Here is a 13975-nt window from a genome sequence, read left to right on the forward strand (position 1 = left end):
TCCGCATTGAACCGCTACGCTGCTGGGAGTCACGGGTTGCCTCAACTGGAAGTCCACCGCCAACTCGCTCTGCACCTCGGGAACGACGGGATACCTCCAATCCAAAGGCTTCACTGGACCCTGCAACAGCTGCTTCTCCTGAAGGCCAAAAGGCTCCTGTGCAAGGCCTCGGGAGGCAGGACCCAAAGGACTCTGAAATGGAGAAGCCACTTGCAAAGGATTCCAGAGTTCTGGAGCAGAAAAGGCAGGACTTCTGAAATCTGGATCTGATTTTGGCCCCATGCTTCTTGGACTTTGACTGTGCATCAAACTTCCCCATGCATCAGGCAGATCAAACACAACAATCACAACCACCACTAACACACCTTTCAGAAGCCCCATCCTAGCAAACTTTGACACAAATGCCACAACACACACCAGTGCTTGGCCTAGCCATTTTGTACAGCTTTGAATGAAGGTGGCTCATCCCCTTTTAGTTTAATTGATTGCCTTTGATTCTCCTCTGGACCTGTAGAGTTTATATGCATCTCTGGGACCCACAGCTCTGCACAATTTGTATGTCTCTCTTATCTGACAAATTGAGGGGGACATTTACATGACACCATTTTCAAATAAAACTTTAAATGCATTGTGTTCATTTACACAACAACAGTGCTTTGTGGCCCTTAAAAATGCAAACTTTTAAAAACAGGGTTTCAAAGTTCAAGTTTTTGAAAATGATACCATTATTGTCTCCATGTAAACTACAAAAACATGAATTTGTGAAAACTGTGACATCATGCGCATGCATATTGCGTCTTTAGTCTATAGGCACGTAGTGTTTCTTTGCCAAGTGTCATCGCCATCTACTGGATTCTCTGCAGGGATTCTCCTAGAGATTTAATCAGATCAACATCATATTTGCACAGTCTAATCTAAAGGCCTTGGTGATGTTAAATTGCGAAGATCTTGAGTTTTCCCTGACGGTCGTGTCAGTGGCGGCCTCACAAAGTTCGATGGTTCGCAATAAAACAGGAAGTTGTTGTAACTCGGGCATACAATTTCCGATCTGCCCCAAACTTCACATGTTTGATAAGAGTCCTGACCTGAAGACATCTACATGCCAATATTCAGTTACAGTCATAGCGCCACCTGCGGGCAACAGGAAATGCCTTGTTTTACATTGTGATTAACTCCTCATTGAGATTTAACTATAACATCATCATATTTGGTCATCATATCAGGCCTTGGTGATGTTAAATTGTGACAAAGGCCTGACAAAGTCTGATGTTTCGCCATGACACAGGAAGCTGTTGTAAGTCAGGCATACAATGTCCGATCTGCCCCAAACTTCAGATGTTTGATAAGAGTCCTAGCCTGAAGACATCTACATATGAGTTTCAGAATTAGGCATGGCAAAATGGCTCGATAGCGCCACCTACAACATTTCAACAAAGTGCCCCTCCCACTACGTTTCACATACAGGTATGAAATTCGGTACACACATGTAACAGCCCAATACCTACAAAAAATCTCCTGGTACAAAATCAACGACACAGAGGGAAGATAGGGAGGGAAGGGCATGAAAAAGTTAATTGAAACAGTCATTCATTTTTGTCCACTTGCCCTCAGCTTCTTATTCTTTAACATCAGCAGTTTATGCAACTGGCCACAGACCTACGTTTTCTCAAATTTTCCACCAAAATGTCTCTAGGAAAAATGTGTGATACAAAGAGCAAGAAGAGTTAACAGGACGAAGACTTAAGGATGGGGCACTAAAAATGGACAAATATAATAGTAGACCCCATTTTGAAATGTTTATTTCACAAACCTAATTCACCAACAGTTAGCTCTTCAAACCAGTTAAATAGAATTAAAATGGGATGCATTTCCTTGATGCCATGGATTGCCTTCCACATTCTGTTTTTAATGGTGCAACAAGCACAGACAGTTAAACAAAGTAGCTTATTGCCCAAATCTACAGAAGCGACATGGTTTAGACCAGTTAACGTCACACTCTGGAGACGGTTTATAGACCCCTTTCATGAGTAAGGTTAAAAGCAACACAAAAAAAACAGGACAAGTTTAAAACATTTTAGAACCCATTTACACCTGTATTTAGCATAGTCCACTTGTGATTGGACTGATAAACGCTTTAGTACCAGGTGTAAACAGGCCCGCAGACAGCAACTCCGGTGTGACACCAGTTAAGGGACTAAACCAGCTTTTATTAAAGCACCAGTCTACTTTTCAATAAACATTGGGGCTAGCCTAAAGAAAAAAGGCTGGTCACAATTTGGGATTTAAAAAAAATAAATAAGACAATGCAGGTTGATACTGATTTCGTTGCAGATGCAATGCTGTACTTGCACGACTTCAGGGGCTTTCAAATAGCATTACCAAAAAACAGAGGGACTTGGCATGCTTGAATAGCAATACAAGCAGTTATGTTAGTCCAGCCATAAAGCCACAAGTTAGAGAGCAAAACAGCAACTTGGCAAATAGGTCAGGTTTGGGCAGAAACTTGGCTTGTTTAGTTCAAGACAAGCATAACCTTGAAGCAAAAAAGGGAACTCCTGTTTAGTAGTGTAGCCCAATAAATCAAACTGAGAACAGTCATGAAAAATCAATACCAAAGAGACAGTGGAGTTAAGAAGTTTATTAAAACTACTAAAGTCACATGACCAGGGTAACTTCTCCACTAGACACCACAGTTTGCCCACTAGAGATGGTCTTGACGTTAGCATCTCTTCCTGGAAAAGAAAATGGTAGAATGGTGAGGCATTTAAAAACCAAATTCTCATGGTTCCTGAAGTCAGTTTACAACAAGCACTCACTTTTCCTAGTGCAGCTTTGCTCACAGGAGCCAGAAGAGGGATGGCACACTGCTGTACTACAGTGGATGAAGATCTAACAGAGGGGGGAAAGGGATAAGCCACAGAAAGAAAAACACCTAATATTAAGGATTCAGGTAAGGCTGCAGAGCATACGGTTTCCTGTAGAGGAGCCAGTGATGCTGGATCCACAAATGTGAACATCTTCACAACAAAGCGCTTGTAGTGGGTTGGGAACTGAAGACCAGAAGATCCAGCCACCGGAACCAATGAGGTCAGGTAACGGTCATCCTGGTAAGGGCATCTGAAAGGTAAAGAGGCAGTCAGAAGTGCCTTACAGCACACTAGATGGATAAAGACTGGCCTTACTCACCCATCGACCAGAAGGTCCCACTGGGGTAGACTGAGTGGACTGGGGGTTGATGTCGCCCAGCAATGTCCAAGCATTAGGACAATGTTGGGGTCGGTCCTCTCCAAAATGCGCACCTCAACATACACAGGCTCCCGCAGGACTTTTGTGACGGGATAATCAGCATCACCGTAGTAGGACGTGTATGCCTCATCCCCTGAGGAAGAAAACCAGCGTTTAACCAGAAACTGCTGCAATCTGGATTTTTAGAAAATACTTGTGCATACTTGGACAGACACTTACCTTCTGCACAGCCTTTGGTGACACATTGACCATTTGCCAGTCTAAGCTCCACCCTGAGGGGTCCAGAAGCCGCTACTGGTGGAGGTGCAGGAACAGTGTTGACCTCCACAACCAGAGCTTCCACAGAAGTAGCAGAGTACCTACACTGGAAGAGGAGCCTAGACAACAAATAGTGAGCTTGTAGCCTTTGTCAAGGATTCATATTTTTTCTAATTAAAAAAAACAACAACAAAAAACCTACTCAAAATGGCTGTCCCTTGTGATGGAACCAAGTGGTCCGACACCCACTTCATACGAGGAGGTCATTCGGTTCTCATACACCACATATCCACCGTCCTCCTGCAAATAATAACTGTTGGCATCCAGGCCATTCTAAGCCATGCAGAACAGAACCACAAGCAGCTACTCACCATCATGCTTGTGCCACATGCAGTGACAGGGAACTGGTATATAGCAAAGGAAGGTGTGGATCCCACAGGACTGCAAGGTGGGTCGTTTCCACCCAGGAGACGGACTGAATCCAGGCTCAAGCGAGGTAGTGTAACATCTCTTGCCACCACTACCACAAACTGACCATCTCTTATACACTGGACAGTCACTGGAACAAGGTACAAGAGCAGGTTATTACTGAGGAGTGGTTTAACATGAAAACCTTAACATTGACTCACTCTTACCTGCCTTCCCATAGAAACACTGCTGTCCATTAAAGCAGCAGTTGATAGCGTCACACTCAGCACCACTGATACCAGGTGGGCCACATTGGATCTGCTCATAATCAGCTACAGCACATTTGTCAAGGGGCTCTGCCTGCGCCACTGGCTGCTTAGACTGAACCTGCTGAGGAAACTTTTGACTAGCTTGTTGTTGAACCTGCTGAGGAAACTGTTGACTAGCTTGTTGTTGAACCTGCTGAGGAAACTGTTGACTAGCTTGTTGTTGAACCTGCTGAGGAAACTGTTGACTAGCTTGTTGTTGAAACTGCTGGGGAAACTGTTGACTAGCTTGTTGTTGAACCTGCTGAGGAAACTGTTGACTAGCTTGTTGTTGAACCTGCTGAGGAAACTGTTGACTAGCTTGTTGTTGAACCTGCTGAGGAAACTGATGACTAGCTTGTTGTTGAACCTGCTGAGGAAACTGATGACTAGCTTGTTGTTGAACCTTCTGAGGAAACTGTTGACTAGCTTGTTGTTGAACCTTCTGAGGAAACTGTTGACTAGCTTGTTGTTGAACCTTCTGAGGAAACTGTTGACTAGCTAGCTGTTGAACCTTCTGAGGAAACTGTTGACTAGCTTGTTGTTGAACCTTCTGAGGAAACTGTTGACTAGCTAGCTGTTGAACCTTCTGAGGAAACTTTTGACTAGCTTGTTGTTGAACCTTCTGAGGAAACTGTTGACTAGCTAGCTGTTGAACCTTCTGAGGAAACTGTTGACTAGCTTGTTGTTGAACCTTCTGAGGAAACTGTTGACTAGCTAGCTGTTGAACCTTCTGAGGAAACTGTTGACTAGCTTGTTGTTGAACCCGCTGGTCAATTTGCTTTAACATCAGAGGATTCTGGGGCAGATTACTCCACTGTGGAACAGCATGACAAAAAGTACAAAACCACACACAAAGTGCCAGAGATTGAACAGCACACCAGCTTCCTGCCATTGTTCAACAACTAGTCACACTGTTGAGATGATGCCCTTTGGTCTTTTTGTATTCTACAGATTTTGGCTAATTAACAATGATCCCTCCCTCTTCATTAAGAGTCATGATTCTCCAGACTTGCCCAAATGGGAGTTTATGCTACCAGAAAATTCTCATCAAAATCATACGCATGTGATGTAGGGGAGTGCGGGGCACAAACTAACGCGGGGTTATGCCAAGTTCACACTGCCCGATTTTAGCCCCGATTTTGACTCGCCGACAGGTTTTGGGAAATCGCAGACAAATGGCTGAAATCATAGGCAAATCGGTGCTTGTGCACGCGAGTGACAATCACGCAGTGTGAATGATCAAAGACGCGATCAGAGAGAATCGCCGATGAGTCGCCGACGCTCGCGAGATATTTGGCATGCTAAATATCTGGACCTGTCGGCGATTCAAACTCCTGCTGTGTGAAATGAGTTCTGACTGAAAAATACATCTGCGATGACCGACAGCCAATGAGAGAGCAAGATACAGGGCAGCGGGAGGTTCGGGGAGGAGTTATAGACCAGAATATCCGTATTTTTAATATATATATATATATATATATTTACAGTTATATCAAGCAGAAACAAAGCACAAACATTTGCTTGACCAGCCGCAGCAGCAGCACACTGCAAAATTATTTATTTACCTCAAACTCTCTTTGCAGAACACAATCCTTGCTCCCCAACCATTTCCTCCACCATAATCTTTTTTCTTTTTCTCCTTTTTGCTGCAAATCAGCGCACAGACAATTTGGATAGCAAGTTTCTGAACTGCAGTCTATATTTTTAATAACAATTCCAGTCTGGCGCAAGAACTCCGGTCTGACGCACGTGTGATCTCGCGTTGTTTCCTTCTCACTTCTTGCGTATGTTTGCTTGTGAAACGTAGTTCGCGGACGGGACAGAGCTGTCGGCGATTTTTCCTTTTGTACAGTCATGCAGTGTGAAACCCTCTGTCGCCGATCCATCGTGCAGTGTGAACACAGCAGTGACTGAATGCTGGCCCAGGTAGTCATGCAGTGTGAAAAGAACTTGTGATCCGACGAGTTTGAAAATCGTGCAGTCTGAACTAGGCTTTAGTTGTAACACACATGGTTTAACACTTTCCACACATGCCAGGATGACGAAACTTAGAAACTTAGTGTATTTACTAGTTGCCATATCAACATTATTTAGAGAAAAAATAGCGGCAAAATTAAATAATCTTTGGAAGATATTACTGAACATTTATTTAACCATGGCAAAAAGTAAATTTCTTACTTAAGTTTATTTTTCATCTCTGTTTTTTGTGTTTATTTAAAACAAGACAAATCTGATATTATTTGAATCTTATATCTGTTATTTAACAGTTGAGATTGTTCTTTAATGTTGATCTAACAGCAGAAGACATGAGCCACGGTTTAAATCCCAGTTGCGCAGGTGGGGTGCGTTGTAACACTGCATTACAATGAGCCCCTATTAGAACTACGCTATTATATTCTATACTTTTATGAATTCTTTTGAGAAAAGGGTGAATAATGACAGAGTCAATGATCAGAAATTATTCATTATCATTATGTTTTTAACTATGCTGTTTAGCTGTATGTAGCCAAAAATCTGTATAATTTTAATCATTACAAATTAAAAAGTTAATAATTGTATTTTATTGACAAAATATTTTAGTTTGTCTTGTATTTTTTGTTATTATATCAGGTAACATTTTAAGCTGTCATTTGGTCATGTTACAATGTGCCCCACCCATGGGGCATGTTGTCACATTTCACTTCCATCCTTTCGGGGTAAATCAAGAAAAAAAGTATACACAGTATTAATGAAACAAAACCACATAATTGTACTAGACATGTGGGGAATTAATGTGAGAAAAAATAAATACTCTGAACCCCAAGTGAATTTACACAAACTGAGACAGTCAAAAAGCGTTAGGTTGTGCCCTGCTCTCCCCTATATTTAATCCAATTAGTCAGATTTGTCATATTGAAGACAAATAAAAAGGTTCATGCTCAGGTTTGCTACTGGAGCTTGCCCAAAGTACTTTGGGTAGATGTTTGGTGCATTCCGCTTTGCTTGTAGACATGCAGAAATATTAACTAGCATTACTACTTTTACAATATCTTTATATGGCAGAAATAGTAATAGTCTGTAGTTCCAAATTTAGCAACACACTCACAAACCTCCCTAAGCACTTCCCCTTGGGGCAATCCCTGTCGCCAGTTTGAAGTGTTCCACAAGTGGACAAGAGAGGTTTATGTGGACAGACCCTCGACTCCTTGATTATGACAGAGGGGACGAATCTACTCATATATACTTTAATTACAAAATAAATGTAACTGTAATCAGTTACTGAGAAAAAAATGTGTAATTAAATTACAGTTACTTATGAAAATGTTAATTATTACAAAGGGGGTTACATCTGAATATTTTCGGTAAAAAGCTAGGATATGTTGAATAATATTAATTGGTTGTTTTGCCTGTGCAGGATGCCTCTTGCCATTTACAGTGGGGGTTTTTTAATATACAATTGCTAGGACCCATTTCTCAATACTTAGGACACTTTTTCAAAACTCTTCACACAGTTCTCCTAACAAACTTTCAGCTCGGCGCAGCAGATAATTTCACATTCAAAATGCACTAAAACTACCAAAACACAATTCTTTCCCCTAGCAAAGGTTTTCAACCAACACACACTTTGTCAATCCCCAAACGGACGAGGCGTTTATACTTGACGCACTCGCCGTTGTACTATTCTGTGAAACGACAGAGGGCGACTCGGAGTAATTGTTCTAGAAACCATCAGGAAACCGCAGTGAGAGAAGTAGAAGAATGTAGCTACACAGGTGACCATATTTATTTTAATAAACTTCACCAAAAAAAAAAAACACTACAAAAGAATCGTGTAAAACTCAGTAAACCTTGATTGCTAATCATTAATCCGGTGTATGCTTTCGATTTACCCCAAAAGAAAGTGAAATATGACAGCCTGCCCCATAGGTGGGGCACATTAACATGACAGCTTGAGGTTCAGATACAATAAAAACAAGACAAACTAAGTCAAAATACAAATTAACTTTCAAATAAAATAATGCCATTTAATCATTAAAACTATACTGACAAACAGTTATACAGAAGTTAAAAACCATAACTTCTGAACATTGACTGTTATTCTTTCCTCAATAGAATAGTTCTAATAGGGGCACATTGTAACGGTTACAACATGCCCCACCTGTGCAACTGGGATTTAAACCCGTCTAGTATCTTCTGCTGGTTAGAGCAGCATTAGAACTCTCAACTGTTAAACAGATTGGTCTTATTTTCAATAAACGTTTTGTTAAATGTTCAGTGAGCGCGTCCAAATAATTATTAATTGGTGCAGTTTCACTAAATAATGTTGATATGGCAACTAGTAAATACATTAGGTTTCATCATCCCGGCATGTGTGGAAAGTTAAACTGTTACAACTAGCCCCGCGTCAGGTTGTGCACCGCTCCCCACACTAACCTTGAGAAGTTTAAATTCCATACGGAGAAAAATAACAACTTCTGTACCTCTGCAAGTCACATAGCATGCAGCCATAGGGTTTCAGACTAATTGGGACTTGCAAAGGTACAGTCAGTTCCACCACATTTGCAGAATAAGGCACTCTTTCCAGGTCAAAAGCAGTTAAACCAGACATGAAGCAAAGTGAAAAGTCAGATACAAGCAAGGATTGATGTCAGTTTTATTGAGAAACTTTCTTTTGCCCTTGAACAATTACAGGACCAAGTGTTGCCTTGCCTTCCCACTGTACACCTAGAGAGAAGAAAGAGCAAAGTTAGGAGCACTTAAAACATCAAAAGCAAGCTTAAAGCAAGAGCTACCGACCTCCATAAGGAGAAGCAGCAATTCCACCATCAGGACCACATGTTGAGTCACAGCAACCACAAACTTGGTCATTTCCATCAGCAGCAAACCACCTGCAACAAGACAAAGCACTTTCAACATGAGCAAAGAAATTAAATAATAATAATATAATAATAAGTGCAACGTACCCATTGGCAAAGGAACAGGATTTGCGCTGAGCGTCACTGGGTGCAGAAGCAATAGTTGCCTTCAGAACACATGTTATGTAGATCTACAAGGGATGACAGACAAGTCAGAAAACCAAAGCAGATGGGAAGAGAAGTCAAATTAACTCTTGTGGTACATACAGATGGACTGGTGCTCTCCTGGAACATGAATGCCTCCAGCTGGAACTGGATCTTGTCAACCTGGGACCGAGGCATGAAGCGGGAGCTGGAAGCTGTAGCCTTGGCATCCACAAAGCACCTGACGACAAAGTCACCACAAAGAGCAACTCATGAATGTTTAAAAAGAGCAAACAAAACAGTCCTATAACATCAAGAGCCATGACCTTACCCATGATTCTCAATGAAGGAATATCTCGGAAGGGAGTTCACGTCAGGCACTTGAGTGGCCACACAGCTGTCCACAAACACACGCAGAGGCACATGATTGTACTGCTTCACAGATGCCTCGATGTTAATAACACCACCCAGGAAATAGGAGTATGAAGGCCTCTGGTAGGACCAATCGTCTACAAAAGAGAAGGAACACCCTAGGAAGAGCCACATTTGCAAGGTCGAAGGTCCAAAGAAAGTGCACTTACCCAGCATGAGCTTCAGGGAGAACATCAAGACTTCTTCACCAACCTTGGTTGAGGCATAAGGGACCCATGTTGGCCTCAAGGCATCACTGCTTACATTGTGTAGCCTGTGGTTCATGAAAGTACCCATTAAATGGTCTCCCAGTTGCACAAGCAGTGAAAGTCACAGAGGTCACTTACCTTTGATAGTGGCATTGAACGCCAACAATTGCACCATCGGCCCGGGTAATCGGAGTACCTGCAAGAGCCTCAGGGGTGTAGGTAAGAGAGAAGGTGTAGACAAGCTCATCCTCATTCATCTGTAAGAGATTGTAGTTAAAACATCAGTTCCTCATCAAGGTGTAATCATTATTATGAATGAGAGAAAGTGCATTGTGCAATACGGTGGACAAACACTTAAAGCAGGAGAAAACAACTGCAGAGCTTAAAACATGCATTGGTATGAACGGGCCTTAAGAAATGTTATGCCAGCTGCCCTGGCAATGCAAATACAACAGCAGTGTGAACGGACGGTCCTTGAGGAGGACTTTGGATATCCTCAATTTGAACAAACAACCAATTAAGATTTAGGAGTTCTTACCATCTGCACACTGTTGCAGTCCTGTAATTCATACTCAAAGATGAGCACCCTAGACTCAGAGTCCTGACCAACAACAGAACATCCACCTAGAGACAGACCAGTTGGCTGGATCAACTGACCATTGCTAAACAAGTCCTGCTGGACTTCTACAAGAACCCGGTTCTCTCCGCATTGAACCGCTACGCTGCTGGGAGTCACGGGTTGCCTCAACTGGAAGTCCACCGCCAACTCGCTCTGCACCTCGGGAACGACGGGATACCTCCAATCCAAAGGCTTCACTGGACCCTGCAACAGCTGCTTCTCCTGAAGGCCAAAAGGCTCCTGTGCAAGGCCTCGGGAGGCAGGACCCAAAGGACTCTGAAATGGAGAAGCCACTTGCAAAGGATTCCAGAGTTCTGGAGCAGAAAAGGCAGGACTTCTGAAATCTGGATCTGATTTTGGCCCCATGCTTCTTGGACTTTGACTGTGCATCAAACTTCCCCATGCATCAGGCAGATCAAACACAACAATCACAACCACCACTAACACACCTTTCAGAAGCCCCATCCTAGCAAACTTTGACACAAATGCCACAACACACACCAGTGCTTGGCCTAGCCATTTTGTACAGCTTTGAATGAAGGTGGCTCATCCCCTTTTAGTTTAATTGATTGCCTTTGATTCTCCTCTGGACCTGTAGAGTTTATATGCATCTCTGGGACCCACAGCTCTGCACAATTTGTATGTCTCTCTTATCTGACAAATTGAGGGGGACATTTACATGACACCATTTTCAAATAAAACTTTAAATGCATTGTGTTCATTTACACAACAACAGTGCTTTGTGGCCCTTAAAAATGCAAACTTTTAAAAACAGGGTTTCAAAGTTCAAGTTTTTGAAAATGATACCATTATTGTCTCCATGTAAACTACAAAAACATGAATTTGTGAAAACTGTGACATCATGCGCATGCATATTGCGTCTTTAGTCTATAGGCACGTAGTGTTTCTTTGCCAAGTGTCATCGCCATCTACTGGATTCTCTGCAGGGATTCTCCTAGAGATTTAATCAGATCAACATCATATTTGCACAGTCTAATCTAAAGGCCTTGGTGATGTTAAATTGCGAAGATCTTGAGTTTTCCCTGACGGTCGTGTCAGTGGCGGCCTCACAAAGTTCGATGGTTCGCAATAAAACAGGAAGTTGTTGTAACTCGGGCATACAATTTCCGATCTGCCCCAAACTTCACATGTTTGATAAGAGTCCTGACCTGAAGACATCTACATGCCAATATTCAGTTACAGTCATAGCGCCACCTGCGGGCAACAGGAAATGCCTTGTTTTACATTGTGATTAACTCCTCATTGAGATTTAACTATAACATCATCATATTTGGTCATCATATCAGGCCTTGGTGATGTTAAATTGTGACAAAGGCCTGACAAAGTCTGATGTTTCGCCATGACACAGGAAGCTGTTGTAAGTCAGGCATACAATGTCCGATCTGCCCCAAACTTCAGATGTTTGATAAGAGTCCTAGCCTGAAGACATCTACATATGAGTTTCAGAATTAGGCATGGCAAAATGGCTCGATAGCGCCACCTACAACATTTCAACAAAGTGCCCCTCCCACTACGTTTCACATACAGGTATGAAATTCGGTACACACATGTAACAGCCCAATACCTACAAAAAATCTCCTGGTACAAAATCAACGACACAGAGGGAAGATAGGGAGGGAAGGGCATGAAAAAGTTAATTGAAACAGTCATTCATTTTTGTCCACTTGCCCTCAGCTTCTTATTCTTTAACATCAGCAGTTTATGCAACTGGCCACAGACCTACGTTTTCTCAAATTTTCCACCAAAATGTCTCTAGGAAAAATGTGTGATACAAAGAGCAAGAAGAGTTAACAGGACGAAGACTTAAGGATGGGGCACTAAAAATGGACAAATATAATAGTAGACCCCATTTTGAAATGTTTATTTCACAAACCTAATTCACCAACAGTTAGCTCTTCAAACCAGTTAAATAGAATTAAAATGGGATGCATTTCCTTGATGCCATGGATTGCCTTCCACATTCTGTTTTTAATGGTGCAACAAGCACAGACAGTTAAACAAAGTAGCTTATTGCCCAAATCTACAGAAGCGACATGGTTTAGACCAGTTAACGTCACACTCTGGAGACGGTTTATAGACCCCTTTCATGAGTAAGGTTAAAAGCAACACAAAAAAAACAGGACAAGTTTAAAACATTTTAGAACCCATTTACACCTGTATTTAGCATAGTCCACTTGTGATTGGACTGATAAACGCTTTAGTACCAGGTGTAAACAGGCCCGCAGACAGCAACTCCGGTGTGACACACCAGTTAAGGGACTAAACCAGCTTTTATTAAAGCACCAGTCTACTTTTCAATAAACATTGGGGCTAGCCTAAAGAAAAAAGGCTGGTCACAATTTGGGATTTAAAAAAAATAAATAAGACAATGCAGGTTGATACTGATTTCGTTGCAGATGCAATGCTGTACTTGCACGACTTCAGGGGCTTTCAAATAGCATTACCAAAAAACAGAGGGACTTGGCATGCTTGAATAGCAATACAAGCAGTTATGTTAGTCCAGCCATAAAGCCACAAGTTAGAGAGCAAAACAGCAACTTGGCAAATAGGTCAGGTTTGGGCAGAAACTTGGCTTGTTTAGTTCAAGACAAGCATAACCTTGAAGCAAAAAAGGGAACTCCTGTTTAGTAGTGTAGCCCAATAAATCAAACTGAGAACAGTCATGAAAAATCAATACCAAAGAGACAGTGGAGTTAAGAAGTTTATTAAAACTACTAAAGTCACATGACCAGGGTAACTTCTCCACTAGACACCACAGTTTGCCCACTAGAGATGGTCTTGACGTTAGCATCTCTTCCTGGAAAAGAAAATGGTAGAATGGTGAGGCATTTAAAAACCAAATTCTCATGGTTCCTGAAGTCAGTTTACAACAAGCACTCACTTTTCCTAGTGCAGCTTTGCTCACAGGAGCCAGAAGAGGGATGGCACACTGCTGTACTACAGTGGATGAAGATCTAACAGAGGGGGGAAAGGGATAAGCCACAGAAAGAAAAACACCTAATATTAAGGATTCAGGTAAGGCTGCAGAGCATACGGTTTCCTGTAGAGGAGCCAGTGATGCTGGATCCACAAATGTGAACATCTTCACAACAAAGCGCTTGTAGTGGGTTGGGAACTGAAGACCAGAAGATCCAGCCACCGGAACCAATGAGGTCAGGTAACGGTCATCCTGGTAAGGGCATCTGAAAGGTAAAGAGGCAGTCAGAAGTGCCTTACAGCACACTAGATGGATAAAGACTGGCCTTACTCACCCATCGACCAGAAGGTCCCACTGGGGTAGACTGAGTGGACTGGGGGTTGATGTCGCCCAGCAATGTCCAAGCATTAGGACAATGTTGGGGTCGGTCCTCTCCAAAATGCGCACCTCAACATACACAGGCTCCCGCAGGACTTTTGTGACGGGATAATCAGCATCACCGTAGTAGGACGTGTATGCCTCATCCCCTGAGGAAGAAAACCAGCGTTTAACCAGAAACTGCTGCAATCTGGATTTTTAGAAAATACTTGTGCATACTT

General features: G+C 42.3%; 1 protein-coding gene across 1 annotated transcript in view; it reads right to left on the reverse strand.

Moving 5' to 3' along the window:
• LOC307136039 (uncharacterized protein) overlaps window positions 1–13975 on the reverse strand; it is a gene marked incomplete at both ends in the record, with an annotated part of 141752 nt that overhangs the window by 39527 nt on the left and 88250 nt on the right. Inside the window, 10 exons of the mRNA XM_079832785.1 lie at window positions 2817–2889; window positions 2970–3117; window positions 3187–3379; window positions 3466–3623; window positions 3707–3804; window positions 3876–4063; window positions 4140–4244; window positions 13341–13413; window positions 13494–13641; window positions 13711–13903. Of these exons, the coding sequence (XP_079688911.1) occupies window positions 2817–2889; window positions 2970–3117; window positions 3187–3379; window positions 3466–3623; window positions 3707–3804; window positions 3876–4063; window positions 4140–4244; window positions 13341–13413; window positions 13494–13641; window positions 13711–13903 (1377 nt within the window). The remainder of the gene's footprint in view (window positions 1–2816; window positions 2890–2969; window positions 3118–3186; window positions 3380–3465; window positions 3624–3706; window positions 3805–3875; window positions 4064–4139; window positions 4245–13340; window positions 13414–13493; window positions 13642–13710; window positions 13904–13975) is intronic.

Source organism: Gobio gobio (assembly GCF_949357685.1).
Source record: "Gobio gobio genome assembly, chromosome: 13".
Classification (NCBI taxonomy): domain Eukaryota; kingdom Metazoa; phylum Chordata; class Actinopteri; order Cypriniformes; family Gobionidae; genus Gobio; species Gobio gobio.